General features: G+C 37.4%; 1 protein-coding gene across 3 annotated transcripts in view; it reads right to left on the minus strand.

Annotated features, from left to right (window-relative positions):
- Positions 1–422: 422 nt before the first annotated feature.
- Positions 423–16,636, minus strand: part of adamts3 (ADAM metallopeptidase with thrombospondin type 1 motif, 3) — a 183,446-nt gene continuing 167,232 nt past the window's right edge. For all 3 annotated transcript variants that reach the window (XM_055200115.2, XM_055200113.2, XM_055200114.2), the window contains 3 exons: positions 9,712–9,919; positions 6,792–6,909; positions 423–1,546 (listed from right to left, as the gene is read on the minus strand). In XM_055200115.2, the coding sequence (XP_055056090.2) occupies positions 1,074–1,546; positions 6,792–6,909; positions 9,712–9,919 (799 nt within the window). In that variant the 3' untranslated portion in view covers positions 423–1,073. The remainder of the gene's footprint in view (positions 1,547–6,791; positions 6,910–9,711; positions 9,920–16,636) is intronic.

Here is a 16,636-nt window from a genome sequence, read left to right on the forward strand (position 1 = left end):
AGGGTGTTTGTCAGAAGAATTTTGACTGAATACTTGCTATGAGGTGGCTCACACTGCAAAAAATGACGTTCTTACTAGCATTTTTGTCTTGTTTTCAGTAGAAATATCTAAAAATTAAATTCAGTAGATAAGTCTATATAATATACAATTTAAATGAAATTGTCCTTAAAACAAGCTAAATGATCTGCCAATGGGGTGAGAAAAAAAAATTGTGAAATAAGATTTCTTTTTTCTTAAACACTTAATTCAAGTAAAATTTTCTCACCCCATTGGCAGTTATTTTTGCTTGTTTCAAGCACAAATTCACCCAAATTGTATGATTTTTTTGTCTAAAAACAAGTATTATTTTCTTAGGTCATTTTGCTTATCAAGAAAATACATCTCGATCCAAGAATCCCTAGATATTTCCACTGAAAACAAGACAAAAAAACCAAATAAGAAAGTCATTCTTTGCAGTGAATTAATTAAACGAATAAAACACTTTGAAGAGTTAATATTTTATGGCTTTTTTGCTGATGCATAGGTTGCTCCTGGATTGCTTCCCAGGACTGACAAATACATGAAAAACAGTGTTTTACTCAAGACTGGGAACATGAACAATTGTCGTCTATAAAAAGCACCATTTATGCTCCTGAACGCCAAAAATCCTCAGCTTGTTTTTTTTTTTGAAAAAAAAAAAAATAATACTGACATTTGCCATATACAGTATTTACAGGAAGTACATAAATATTGGTGAAGCAAATCCAAGTTTGGAGTTGATCAAAATAAATCTGTTTTTATATAACTACAACCATTTCCTAACAAGTACCACTTTGGAGTCTCTATACTGTACGTAAGATTATTTATCCCCAACCCATTGACCGAGCTGTTAAGAAGATACTTTGGCACATCACAACAGCGTGTGATCAAATACTGTTGGTGGGGGATCTGAGAACATTTCAAAGTGAACCAGCACTTTACTCTCTCTTTAAAACACATCACGGGTTGATCTGATAGTGAAGATGAATGTTAAACATCTATATCTACAAAAAACAAAAAAAGAGAGAGAGCGAGTCCAAAAGACAAATTATACTTCATCTCTCTACCTCAGATAATGCTGTTGGCCTCTCTTGAAAACTTTCCAATTGCCAAGGAGTGTCTTTAGGGCCATTTTCAATCCGTGGGCTGTGGATCGACATTGCAGCCAGATTCCTAGCGCCAGCTTTGATCCGCTTTTGAGTCTTGCTGTTCTCGACATTGGCTTTACGGGGTGGGGGAGTGGGCGTCTGCTTTGTGAGCTGGCCTTGTGACAGGAATTCTCGTTGACTCTGCTGAGGGCCTTTCAGAGATCCATTAACAGTGGCCGAGAGCGTCTCCAGAAGCTGTGAGGCTGAACCGAAGCGAAGTCCCTCCTCTGTCTCGGCAGCTTCGTGCGCAATAGGGGCATAAGTGCCACTTCTCTTGCTGCAGGATTCACAGCAGAGCTTGTTGTAGCCCGGTATAGAGCAATAACGAGCAAGGACTTCCATCTGGCAGAATATGGACTTGTCACCTCCGCATGGCTCATCTGTAATAGAAACAAAAGGGTTCAACACTTCAAATTTTGAAAAATTCTCAGGAGTCAAAATAAAGAAACTGTGGCTGAACATTAATAGCAAATAGTTTCTTTATCCAATGCACAAAAATATCACAAACAAAATATCAGGCAAAAATTAATTAAACTGTTTTTATTGATACTTTTAGGACTGAATAAGATATGTAAATGTAACCCTGGATCACAAAACCAGTCGTAAGTCGCGTGGGTATATTTGTAGAAAAAGCTAAAAATACATTGCATTGATCAAAATGATACATTTTTATTTTCTGACAAAAATCATTAGAATATTATGTAAAGATCACGTTCCATGAAAATATTTTGTAAGTTTCCTTCAGTAAATATATCAAAACTTTATTTCCGTGAGTGGATGCAGCAAATTTGCCTACAAACTTCGCTTTGCTACCTGTTTTGCATTCCCATTCAAGTTTGGTTTATGTAAAAGCTTCCCTATTCAGTTAGGGGTTGTGCACACCAAAACTTTTTTACGCGACTGAAAACACCTGGAGAATGCCAAATGACAACGCCAGCTTTCTTTTGCTGAACACTTTGGTAGCTCTGATACTTCAGCTGTGAGCCGGTTGGTTGCTGTGGTAATGTCCCGCCCTTCCTCCACTGTGATTGGACGGCCGTGTGAGAACTGACATTGACGAGCGGAGCTTTTCAACCAAAGTTGAATCTCTTTCAGCTCTTGACGCTCAGCGCCGAGCGCGGAAAAAACGCAGAGCGCCGGTTTTCAGCACGGAAGAAAACCGCTAGCTGCTGGCTTATTTGAAAAATGCTGAGCTTTCATTGGAAACAATTGAAAACATGCACCAGCCGCAGCGTAAAAGCTTTGGTGTGCATGCCCCCTTAACAAGGTCATTTAGCAGTTAGCCAGTAGAGGGCACTAAAAAAACCTTTTTTTTATCAATGTGCGTGGTAAAGACTTTGGGCACTATTTTAACCAGGGGGGGCAGGGTTTCATATTTTATTGCACCGCCATTGATTAGTGGACCCCCACCTTCTGTTAGCATTCCATTGACTCCCATTCATTTTGGTGTCACTTTGACAGCGAATAACTTTACATCTGAGGTGTTTAAAGACTCCATTTGTCCATAAGACTCCATTTGTCCATTACTTATTTTGAAAAAAACATAAAAATGTATAAAAGGCTCCATTACCTTGTATCTTACGTTATGGCCCAGTAGAAGCAGTTTTTGTAAATACAGGGTAACAATTGTGTCATAACCTGCAAGTCTCTGTCGCACAGTAGAGAAATGACCGTATGGACAGGCTCACAGGCAATCTTTTACTGTCTATGAGGCAATCGGGTGGACGTGGAGGCATAAAGTCAAGGGGGAACCCCAGAGGTCCTGACTCTCTGTGGTCATTAAAAATCCCAGGATGTCCTTCGAAAAAGAGTAGGGGTGTGCTCCGGCATCCTGGCCAAACTTGCTCATTGGCCTACTAATCATCCCCATAAATACTAATTGGCTATATCACTCGGTCTCCTCTCCGATAATAAGCTGGTGTGTGGTGGGCGTTCTGGCCCAATATGGCTGCCGTCGCATCATCCAGGTGGATGCTGCACATTGGTGGTGGTTGAGGAGATTCCCCCATTCATATGTAAAGCGATTTGAGTACTAAGAAAAGCGCTACATAAATGTAAGGTATTATTATTATTATTATTATTATTATAGAGAGTCCATAAAAGCAATGTGACAAAATTATTCAACAACGTTCCTTTTACTGTCTATGGGTGATTCAGATTTCTTTGGCACAGCTATTAGAAGACTTACAATTGTCAGACAGGTTGTTCACGTGACATTTATTGTCTCTGTTGAATCCAATGGAGTCGCTGTGTCCATTTCTTTTACTTTCTATGATTTTAAGGGCATGGCGCACACAGGTGTCTTAAAGGGTGTGCACAAATCCATTTTTGCTTATTTTAGGATGGGAAAATTGTCTAAAAGGGTTGTTCCTATTTTTGTAATGAGTAATGGGTGTGTTTTGGGCATAACGTGCAATAAACCAATAAGAGTCTCATCTCCCATCCCCCTTAACTCTTTTAAGGAGAAAACGCTTCCCTGCCAATGACGAGTATTTCCGGCAATCCGCTATTATCCACCAGGTGGTCTTCCGCAACTTAAACAACACAGAAGCAATGTCTTACGTGAAAGAGTAAGAGCTCTGTGTATGTTTTGAATATCGCTCTTAATCTGATCTCTATCAAAATCCTTCACAAAATGGAATTATCTCAGCTTTTTGCTCAAAATTTGGTGTTTTTGAAGAAACCTACCCATATTTCAACACATTCTCACTCCCCAAGGCGTCAAAATCTAAAGCATGTTCAAACGCCTTCAGTGTCAGTATGAAGATGCGAAGGGTGCCCCTATGCATCACTATATCGACGAAATGGGAACTCTGTTGCTTTCATGCTTATCCCTCAGCGTCGCATATAGACGAAAGGGAATTCCGGAAGGTGATGCCGTCACGTTATGCGACGATCGGCAGGATCATGCCGCTTCTGGACGGTAACTACTCAATTCACTTGGGGTTGGGGTTAGACTTGGGGTTTGGATGTCAGTTTAAGTATTGGTTTATACTTTTTGTCTTCTGATTTTTAAACCATTGTCGCTTGGGGTTAGGGTTAGAGTTGGGTTTGGATGTAATTTTATGAAACAGAAAGTCGTTCTAACCCCAACCCCAAGCGACAATGGTAAAAAATTTGGAACAAAAATTGAGTAGTTACCAAAGAATAATTCCAAAGAATAATTTACAAATATGCAAGAAAAGGTTTGTACTCTAAAGTTTGTACTGTAACAAACAGGAGATAAAGAATTTACAAACGTGGAGAGGTGTTTCAGCACTTGGACAGCGCCCTAAGTGTTTTGAAAAAAAAAAAAAATTAAATGTTCTCATCTCATCATATCCAAAAGGTACAAAGTCATCATATAGAATAAATGAGCACTGCAGTAAATGCACTTAAAAAAATGCAATATGTATATATTTAAAAATCTTTGTTTGTTGTTGCACATCCATGTGTGTGATATGCAAATGTGTGTTGTCATCTGGTTATAGGCGCATATTACTAATTCGCTCTTTAAATAAAAAAAATCAATATAGCACCATTGACCTTAGATCAGGTTTTAGTTGGTCAATGGCGTAGTCTATTTTAGCAAAAATCACACTGTGCTCTAACAAATAATGCTGACCAACTGAGCATAGATGGCTTTAATCACAAAAGATCTCAAAGAAATTCCCAAGAGAAGTGAAAAAGTCTCTTTAAGAGCCAAGCCCATTCAACTTAATCGCTGTGCTGTCACAGCTGCAGTTGCTAAGTGTAAAACACGATATACTGTATACAAATTATAGCTTGTGTGGTTGAAAAATGCAAACGGCTGGGATTGGCATTCAATTTAAAAAGAGCCTGTTGTTTATGAAAAACAAATCTTGAGAAAAATTCATGTCGCCCAAGCTTTTAGGTATTGTATGATCTAACTGAACATTTGAAGGGCATTTGCACACACTATGCGTGTCTAAATAAATGCTCACTGCACACGCAGAGCTCAGGCTGATGTAAACAAGTAATTAGAGCTCACACGCACAATAGAGCAGTTAATAGTTCACCCAGCACAAAGGCATTCTGGGAAATTAATTGCAATTTCTACATTATGTAATGTTTTACATTCTCTTGTTATTGTTGAATGAACAGCATGACAGATAAGGCACTAAAACGGCCGGTACTGTAAGCAGTGGTGGTTTTGACCATTGTAACAGGCTGGGGCCAAGTGCGCTACTTAGAGGTGCAATATCTACGATACAAGCAGGGCCTCAAATTAACTTGTTTACCACACTTGCCACTGGCCTGTGGCCATTTTAATAGTTCGCCTGCGCATTCAGATCCTAATGATTAATGGTGAACGAACTTGGCTTGCTTTCCTCTAGGGGAGCTCTGCACCTGAGCTCTGAAACTTCAGAAAGAGGCCAGAGCTTGAACCCCCTCGAGGTGGCCAGGGGTGGCACTGGCCCCCATTGAAATCTAGTTTGCCATCCCAGGTGCCCCCCTACAAGACGGCCTTGGTTTTACGGCACTAGTTTCAACAGCGTGTGCTATATAATTCAAGCTCATATTTTTAATCTTGTGACAGTCGAAACGAAATCTCTGTCATCTCGCTCGAAATATGATCATTTTTTAAGACAAAAACACGTACTTACCAATGTATATATCTACCACACTATTGCAGTTAATCCTCTTCACTATTACAATGCATAGATCAAACAAAAAGCACAAACGAAGAGTCTTTTAAACCCTCTTTTGTGGGGAACTACTTCCTACCACCACAGATTCAAAGCCTAGAATTTTAAAATAGTAACAAATGTCCTGCTTCCGTTAAGTTATTTGTGTGAATCAATGAGGTTATTAGTTAGAAATGTGAGGCGGGACATGTGCAAAATGCGCATGCGATTTGTGAAACAGTTCCTGTGGTTATATTGATTGAATATTGCATGGCTGGAAAAAGGCACTCACAAAACAGAACAAACTGTTGTATAAAATGTATTATTTGGATGTGTTTTTATTCTTGACAGTTGCCAACTGTCGGGCAATTTTACTAGCATACCATTTTTGGGACATGGCAAGTGACATACACTGTATGGACAAAAGGACTGTGAGCACAAATCTTAATGCTCAACTTATTCCCTCTAGCCATTTTTTGAAAAGTTGCCCACCAGTATTTTTTGTGATTTTCACAAAATGCCTTCCAGAATTTTTTTTCCTAAAAATATATAAACATACAAATACATCAAATGAAAGAACAGACCCTCTGCTTTCAAACAAACAATAAACGAACAAACAAAATGGGGAAAAACGTTTCATCCTATCTATATTTTATTCTCTGCTTATAAACTCCTTTAAAAATATTTTTTAGCAAAAATCTGAAATAGTTGCATTTTTGTGAAGGAATTCAGATCAGATTCAGAGATCAGGAACACATTTTTATGTAAATGTTTTCTCTTAATTGACGAGATACCTTGTCAATGGCGGGGAAAGAGTTCATCTTAACAATAACTAGCAATATAAGCACTCAACAAATGTTTTTTCAAGTCGGATAGATGTGTTGTAATATAGTCCGTGCTACTGATTACATGGGAAATTACGTCTGTAGATCACTCTTTAAAGTAAAAATTTTTTTGTACTACTACCACTACTACTATAACCCCCCACCCCGCTTACCATGGCAGGATCCTTGTCTGCAAGGCTTATGTGATTCCGGCTTCTCTCCAGTACACTGATCTCCGATCCGACATGTGACCACGCGTCGTGCCACACCCTCTCCGCAGGTTACAGAGCACTGAGAGATGTAAGAAAGAGAGTATGAGGGAAAGCAAGAACATATACATACATAAGTGAAAACCATGGGGGGGCGGTGGGAACAGGTCCCCCCATCTGAATTAATCATTAAACACCACAACTATCATGAATAATATAAAGATATATACTTTAACTAATTGTGTAAGTAGTAAAACAATACAAATGCAAACAATTTTTTCTCGAAATCATGATTTAATTTTCTCATGATCTCGAGATAACAAAAGTAGTTTTCTCATTATCCTGACATAATTCAAATCTCATGACGTACTTTCCTCTATATAATATCTTGTGTATTTTGAAGTGGACTGCTGATACATATGAGTTGGGGTCTTTGCATACATCACAAGTGCAGCTAATAATTGCTCACAATGGACTTAATGCATAAACTTAATGCATTGAACGGTTGATGTCGTGAATTTAGGAACCATCTTTATAGTTATAATGCACATTTCTATATTCAATAGCATTTAACAGTTCAATAAATATCAATAATCTATAAAGTGTGCATTATAGCTGACAACCACATGGAGACTATACAGTTGGTTTTGCTGACTGCAAGTGATTTTATTTCTGTTAAAAGTAGAAACTTGTATATAAATGTGTAACTTTAGAGATGGTCCCTAAATTCACTACCAAAAATTGTTCATTACTGACATAGATCTATTTCAGCTTGAGCGAATCCCTGATCCAAGTAGAATCTAATTTGTTCATCCATACGAATTTTGCTAAATATACTTTTCCTGTTTCCAAACAAAACCACACGTTCTATCAAGTACACAAAAGCTATAATCACATAATTACATACAACTTTCTATCAAGTACACATAAGCTATAATCACATACAAAAAAAAAGTCGAGATCACAAAAGAACAGCTTTTGTTATCTCGAAATTGCGAGAAAGTTAAGTCGTCATCATGAAAAAAACAAGAAGGCAAAAATAATTTCAGTGCGGTGAGAAAGTTGTTTAGTAGTTGTGAAACTCCAGTAAGTCGAGTGTAAAATATATTTTATTCATTTTAAAGGGATACTCTTTCCAGCTCCCCTAGAGTTAAATATGTGATTTTTACCATTTTGAAAGCCATTCAGCCGATCACCGGGTCTGGCTGTACCACTTTTAGCATAGCTTAGCACAATCCATTGAATCTGATTAGACCATTAGCATTGCGCTCAAAAGTAACCAAAGAGTTTCTATATTTTTACTATTTAAAAGGGAAAATCGGCCTAGAAAATCGCAACTTCTTAGTACACGATGTAACTACAGAAGTTTTAAATAGGAAAAATATAGAAACTCAAATGGTCTAATCAGATTCAATGGATTGTGCTAAGCTATGCTAAAAGTGGTAGCGCCAGACCCAGAGATCAGCTGAATGGATTCCAAAACGGTAAAAATCAAATGTTTAAAAGAAGAGTATATTTTCCAAAAAAAGTGGAGTGTCCCTTTAAACATCAGATGAAGTGATCCTTTTGTCTTTAATACAGATGATGCTAAGTAATTATTAAATTAATCATGATGAAAAAATTATGATAACCGACATATTTTTCCATGAGTCCGCTATGTTAGTGATTATAACGTTACCTAGCTAACATTCATTACGTTTAAAAGTTACAATTTCATTGGTGGCTTGATTGCAAATAACTTAAAAAACATACCAATAAATAAATGCTTTTGAAGAAGCATATTAAGCTTTTCTCTGTGTACAAATATCACTACAAGTACAGTTTTGGCTGTATTATTTGTGTCCCCTTATAAAATTGCTCTAGAGAAATTGTATGTTTATTGTCCCCCACTACTGTTAAATGAAATTTACGCCCATGCATACATGGTATGCAACAGGAAATGTTTAATGTGTAACATGTTTCTAGGGATATGCAGGTGTTTGTCTGTCAACACAACATGAAACTTCTGCATGACAAGACAAGAATATGATATTTGCTATATCAGAGGCAGCAAACGGAGTAGTAAAAATAATGTGTTTTAAACAACTTCTGCCTACACCTGCTTCCACCTAATCACACACTGGAAAGTAATTGTGGGTGATGACACATTCTGATAACGCAATAGCTAGCTGTGCAGAGCATCATGTATTTGAGACTGAATAATGATATTATTATTATTATTATTATTAGCAGACATAAAGAAACATATTATGAGTGTCATACAAATTTGACGCTAAATTCCTTGTCGCTTTACCCTCATAGCATCTGGTTAGGGCACGTGTCCAATTGAAAACCAGCATATGGTACTAACATCGAGAGTCTGCCTTTTCAATGACTAAACACAAAAAAATCTATATGGTATGTACGTTAATTTGTTCTACTAACATCAAGTCCAATGTCCAATGACAGCTTTGTGTTAATCTGTTTGCTTGGGGTCAAAATCAATACCACATATGCTGGTTGACTATAAAGGTTTATCCTTATTTATCTGTGCGCTAGCTTTGGATCTATATCTCTGTATGCCATTAAAAAAATCTAAAGATTTCTTGACAATCAAACAAATACTCTGTGTTGTCTAAATAAATATTCCCTCCAGTTAATATCTAAAATCATTTTTGGCATCGGTATAAAATGTCAGGGCCACTGGGACATTATGAGTTATCCTTTAGATAAAATGTGTGTGTGTGTGTGTGTGTGTGTGTGCATATATCATTTTTATATGATGTCTTTAAAAACTATTAAACATTTCTTTCTACTCAGCTCTGCGACATGTACTGTAAATGAAGCATTTTCTTACTGTCAGAGACTCTTAAAACCCAAATACTTTTTGTATGTAACAACATACCTCTGACCAGGCTCCGGTCCTCCATTGGGCTGGGCAGGGCACTCTGTTGCATGGTCGTCTGATTTCAGGCTTTTCTCCACTGCAGTACTTGCTGTGGATGGAGCGATTTGTGCTTTCATGAAGAAACTGGACGCATCGCACCGTGCGGATCTGGTACCCCAAACTCCCACAAGTTTTAGTACAATGCTCCCACTCCTCTGTGATCCATCTGGTAAATTGCACATTGAATGTGGTTTAATAAATACAATCCATTGTATTGCACAGTATAAGCCAGGGTTAAAATGCACAAATGTCTTGGGATCATATAACAAAATATCAATCCAGCACACATATAAAAGAAAGTTAAAGAGGTCCACACATTTCAGTAAAAGATGTTTGTCAAATTGTGGTCAAACCTGATGTCCATATTTAAACTTATAAATAAAGGTGCTTAAAAGGCTCTTTACAGGATACATTTTACAAAGGTCCTTAGAAAAAACATTTCAACTATACCTTTTTATAATCTGAAGAACCTTTTTCTCACCACAAAGGTCCTTGTGAAACAGAAAGGTTATTCAGATGTTAAAGGTTTCTTTGTGGAACCACTCAGCCAGTTTCTTTTATGGCATCGTGAAGCACCTCTATTTTTAAGAGTTCAATGTGATAAATTATTAATGTTATGTGTGAAACTGAGGGGAATTTTATACATCCAATAAAAATGACCTTGACATCAGCTGTTTTAAAGTAAATACAAAAACGGCATTAAAAGTTTGTTGTAAAAACTATTTTTTTATGGTTATGACATCCAAATGTACAGTACTTAACAAATGTATTAGACCACCACCAAATGCAAGGTTTGTGCCACAGGTGCCCAGTTCTGGTGACTAACAAAATATTTTTGGCTTTTGTAATAATTTAATCCACTAGTAAATGTAAGCTCTTTAGTCACATTAGTATTTCTAATGCTTAAATATAATTGTTAAATGGGCTGTATGTAGTATTCAGCGGCCTCTAGCGGTGATGTTTCAGATTGCAACCAATAAGTTTACAAGCGCGTGCTCGAACTCATGAGCGACGGCCAGACTGAGATGCTACACACCGGAGAAAGCACCACACAACATGCTGGAAACTCAGGTAAACTCCAACTGCAACTTTAATTGACTGCATTTAGCCTATGTTATGCGGTGTTACATAGGTACATTTATGGTAAGATAACGAAAACAGTTAGTGAACTACACTGAACAATTTCAGTATAACAGTAAAGCCCGGTATACACTGTGCTATTTTAAATAGTCCTTTAGGATTGTTGCTTGCCACACTGTGCGATCAATATCGTAGTTAAAGGTGCAAATTGTAAGATATTTGCAGTAAAATGTCCAAAAACCACTAGGCCAGTGTTATATATTTCGTCCAGCTGATTACTATCAATATCTGTTATGTTTTCAACTACTTGTAAATCGTGAGAAAATTTCCATTCAAAACATTGACACGGGGCAGTGCAGTCTCCTGTCAATGACGTTAATATCCATGTGACCCTTTGTCACCGCCTTTTCATGATGTAAAAAACACATGACAACAGTGGTTGAGTTCAAAAAAATAAAATGGCGACCAAGGAAGCACAAATTTAGTGTAAATAAAGGTATATTTTCACTTTTTACACATTTTAATTGCATTTCTAGCGAGAAATTAGTATTATAGTTTTCAAATATGTGATTAGTTATCACAAAGGCGCTCTCTGTTTATATTTCAAACACGCTGCCTTTGAAATGCGTCCGAAAGTCTTTCGCTGAGCTGCCTTCATGCCTCCAAAGTCATTTCCTCAGGAGGCAGCGAGGAAACAGTCACTGCCTTGAGTTTTCGGACGCAGACAGTGTCGTGGACAAATGCGGAAGTATGCGTTAGCACCTGTCGGGCTACGTGCTTGCTTATGGACTTATGGATTAATCTTTATCGTCTGCCGCTGGTTGTGTCAGTAAAGACAGCTCCAGTAAGCGTACGGGCCAACCAAACGACCCAAGAAGAGTTTGGAACAAAACGAGAGAAAGAATGAGGATCATCAGCCGTTGAGTTAAAGACTACAAATCTCATAATTCCACGCTGCTTCAGAGCGTCATTAAACAACGTCATTGTTAATGATTTGATCTGGCGCCATCTAGCGGCGCAGACAATACAAATTGCATCTTTAAGTCCATGTCACACCGTATAATCTCAGTTTCCATCAATGTCAGACTGTACGAGTTTAAAGACTTTTAAAAAGCAGACGCATGCAAACAAACGCGTCCGCAGTTTTACGTCATCGATCGACAACGGCTGGGCGAACACACGCTAAAGCGAAGGCTAGCAAACCGAACAACATCTAAAAAACTAAAGCACATAATCGAAATATATTTACATGCTTTGTAGTAATGTTAGCTTACCTGTCCAAAAGGATGAAAGCCAACTCCGGATCCGTTTTTATAACCAAAACAAAGCGGAGGTTTCTCCATAATTCAAATGCCCTGCCGATGTTAATCCGTGTTTTTGTATGAAGTTGATCCGATTCACGTTTGGCCTTATGAGCTTCAGCAGATAATTTTTTCCTTCACAATATGTGGAGTTTGTGTTGAAGTCTGTTGTGCTAGGAGCAGGTCATTTCTTAATGTTATCAGACATGTTGCAGTGTCGTTGCTGTTGAGTGCAAAGTCAGTAAACGAGGCGAGAGGCTCGGGAGCGCGCATGCAGGTGACGTCACTGGATTTCACGTCAAATCCGTCCCGGTACTTTCACATAAAAATAATAATATTTTTACAGAGGTAATAGCAAAACCCGCAAAGTGGATCATTTTAATGTGAGATTACAACCCCTTCACACACAGGTTATTGAAAAGGGATTAGTTTAAGTAGAAACACTGCGTACAGCTCCTTTAATTTAAGCAACTTGAATTTTCAAATGTACTGTTTTGCAATTAAAGATTTTTATTAATTTATTCAGATTTCCAATTGCAGTTAATTACTAGCAGTCCTTAAAGAGACCCAAAAAGGTCTCATGTTGTTCTAAACTTGTTTGAAATAATTTTTTTGATGAACACAATAGAAATTTAATTAATGATGGTAAGCAAACAGCTTTTTGGAACCATTGACTTCCATAGTAGGAAAATAAATATTATGGAAGTATTGTAATAAATGATAATGAAGATATTTTGATAAATGATGATGAAGATATTTTGATAATATAAATGATGATAAGCAGCACACAGTTGACGGTACTCATTGAAATACCATTGTATTTGTTTATCCTACTATGGAAGTTGATAGTTACAATCAGCTATGTGCTTACCATCATTTATCAAAATATCTTCTTTTGTATTCATCATATAAAAGAAATTCATACAGGTTTAGAACAACATGAGGATGAGGAAATGATTACAAAATTTTCATTTTTGGGTGAACTACCACTTTATTAGAAAAAAAAAAGTTTTAATGGTTAAACCAAATGCATGTTCGTCTTGCTTAAAACTTTGAACTTCCTCATGGAAGAAAATGAGCTACAGTAATAAAATATATCAAACCAACATTTTCTGTCTATATAGGTACTTGTGTGTAATAAGCAGGATAATGTGCAGTCAGCTGGGTTGTTATCGCAAATAAGTGGGGATACAAGACCCCCCTGTGATCATCCTGTCAGGATTTATTTTGCACTAACAACCGGTTGGTTGTTCATTATCCTATACATATCCTATAGATGCAGCTGATGTCATACATTTACATACAGTACAGTGTCAGAATCAGCAAAATGTTGTGCAAGTTAGCCATTTTGACGCCCTATGCAAAATCCTTATTGGAGCCCTCCACTCAAACAAAATCAACTTATCAGTGTGGCCATAGCCACCATATATCCTGCATAGAGGTACAGAACCTAAAAAATTGAGGAGCTGAGCTTAAGCAGAGAGTGGAACAGAATCAGCAACCAATTGCAAAGCAGCATCAAGCATAGGTTCAGGAAGCATCAGAAAGATTAAATTTGGAACGCAAGTGAATGGGAAGAGATAAACGAGGAAAGAACTGCAATCACAATATCATCTTCTGAAAATGAAGCAGATGTGAAGGCAGTGGGAAGTATGGGCGTAGGCCGGCTGACTGATTTGTACACAAAGAAAATCACAGAATCATAAAAGGATGGCACAACAGTTGACTCTCCACTGAGAATTCAGCATAGAGGAAATGAAATGGTCAGGTTCTGTCAAGCTGCAATAGCTGGTAGCAATGACATGCGTGGGTTGACTAACAGGCAGTGAAGCAAAACTGATGATAGAGGTGTCATGAAAGTAATCAAGAACAGTAGTGCTTGCTGGTAGTGCATGCAAGCCTATAGGTTCAATTTCTATGGAAGATACAAATAGATGAAATGCTGTCTGCAACATCCATGAAATGTGAATAGTAAACACCAGTGATGCGCGTCAATGTGTAAACAACCCACACCTGACCGACATTTTCAACTAACCCGCCCGCAACTCGGACCACAAAAAAAAAATTTACCCGACCCGCTTTCTGGCCCGCATTTTTGTACTATATAAATTACCAAGGTTTAATTGGCATCTTTATTTCAAATGACCCGACCAACCGTGACCCGAATATCATTAAAATATTTTTGGATGACTCGTAACCGCGGGGACCGCTCATGTTGGATCAATGCACATCACTGGTAAACACTGAGCAGACAAACAAGAAGAGTGCATGAAGCCAGTGCTAATGTGAAAAACTCTAATCCTTAATATCTTTACTGTAAACTGCATTTGTAAGATTTGGCATTTTTAAATCAATTATTTATCTTTATTTGCCTGTGTACATGGTTGTAAAATATATTTTGGGATTTAAATAGATCGTTTTTGGATTTAAAAAGCATCTCAGTCTGTAAAGATCTCGTGGATTGTTGCCAAATGTGCATTGAGCTTATGTGCCTTATTAGAAGATAATCTATAAAAAAACTGTAAGGCTGAAATAAAATCATGCAGCTTTAGTCTCAGCATGAATTATGCAACGTGATGGAGAGAGAGAGAGAGAGAGAGAGAGAGAGAGAGAGAGAGAGAGAGAGAGAGAGAGAGAGAAAGAGAGAGAGAGAAAGTCTTGTGTTATTGTAATCCAATTAAAACCGTCTTTTCACTGTGCTGTACTGCTCAACTACAACTTCACTTGCTGCAACTCTTTCAAAGGACCTTATGATTCATTTAAAACATCCACTCCAGGGGTGCCGAGTCCTGCCCCTAGAGACCTATCTAGAGTTTAGTTCCATCCAGACTCTAACACAGCTTCCTCTATCTTTCCTGGAAACCAGCAAGACTGTAAATAGCTGTTAAAGACAGGTTTTATTAGGGTTGGAAATTAGTGGATGGCAAACTACTTCCTTCTGCTTAAGTGTAATAAGACAGATGTAATGATTATTAAACAACGTTTGGGATTTAGACACACTTGATCAGTTTAAGTCTAAACTACAGACTCTTTGACGAAGCATTCCTCCTAAACATATTTATACCGGAATATTTGACCTTACTGGAACCAAACTCACACGGCATTGTTCTGTATGACTTTAACATTATGTGTTTGTTTTGTCTCCTTGTCTTATCCTTGAGGCCCTGAGGACACCTAAGGTTGCCTTGAACCATGCCTGAAGCTGCCTTTCTACTGTACACAACATTCGGACACGACTGTCAGAGTTCGCCCAGTAGTGGCAGTCGTGACAAAGATTCAGTTTAATTGTAAATCCGTGCCAACATGGGAGCGCCAGAGGCTTTATTGTAATATCCACGATAGTAGTGCTGCACAATTAATCGCATGGCAATCGCAATGTCAGCCTGTGCGATTATATGACAGCAAAATGTTGCAATTATATTAAATAAATAACTTGTTAACACAAACTTTCGGATAACAGTTTGATGATTTTCCTTGCTGTTTAAAAAAGAAATAAAAACGAACAAAAAAGGCAGTGCACGTGTGGCATGCACGTGTGTGGTGTGTGTCGTCACTTATACCAGAGCGAAGATGGATGCAGAGGAGGTTGACAGTGATCTGGTAGCTAAAAAAAGCTCTATGTCTGTTGTATGGCGGTATTTTGGATTTAGGATTACTGACACTGAGCAGTTGCTACATCACGTGGCAATACGAAAACATTTCTAGTTTTACAAATACACATTTTAGCTAAACTGTGTGTGGATTTTCCTTAAAACCCATCAAGTTGACTCATGACACCATTTAGTATAATCGCACATCGCAATATTAGCATCAATAACCGCAATGGGAAAAATTACCCAAATCGTGCAGCCCTACAATATAAGCCCTATAATATTTGAATACTGTATATTGTATTCTACAGTATATACTATTTATTAATTTATTTATTTTTTCCGTTTTCTGTGGTTTCTTTTTTCTTCTTTTTCATGTGAAGCTGCTTTGAAACAATGCAAAAAAGCTATAAAAGTAAATTTGATTTGACTTGACATGAAATTAGCTATGATGATGTCATCTCAATGGCTTGCGGCCAGCTGTACATTACAAAGAATAATATCAAGGTGATAAAATTTTGAAGCAGAGCAACACTTAAACAGACTTAAATATTTATATTTCTTAAAAACATTTTCATGACTTCTCCATGCCTTTTTTTTTTAGATTTTAAACACTTCAAGCCTAGAAATCAAAAATTTAAAATTCTGTGATACCATATAGTTTTTCCCTTACTATGGAAAACCTATATTTAATAATTTACTTTAGATTACATCTAGATCTGTACTGTCCTGATAACATGTTTATTGTTTACATGAAGATGAACAGAGTAAATTACAGCATATCAGTCAAGCCAAGTACTGTGTTTTTACTCTGAAAGCTTTGTACAACTGAAACCATTTCAGGAGCATTAGTGCTAATATGCTAATTGTTTACGTATTAACAGCTTTACAGATGTACAAATCATTCTGGCG

This window comes from Misgurnus anguillicaudatus, chromosome 22, assembly GCF_027580225.2.
Source record: "Misgurnus anguillicaudatus chromosome 22, ASM2758022v2, whole genome shotgun sequence".
Taxonomy (NCBI): domain Eukaryota; kingdom Metazoa; phylum Chordata; class Actinopteri; order Cypriniformes; family Cobitidae; genus Misgurnus; species Misgurnus anguillicaudatus.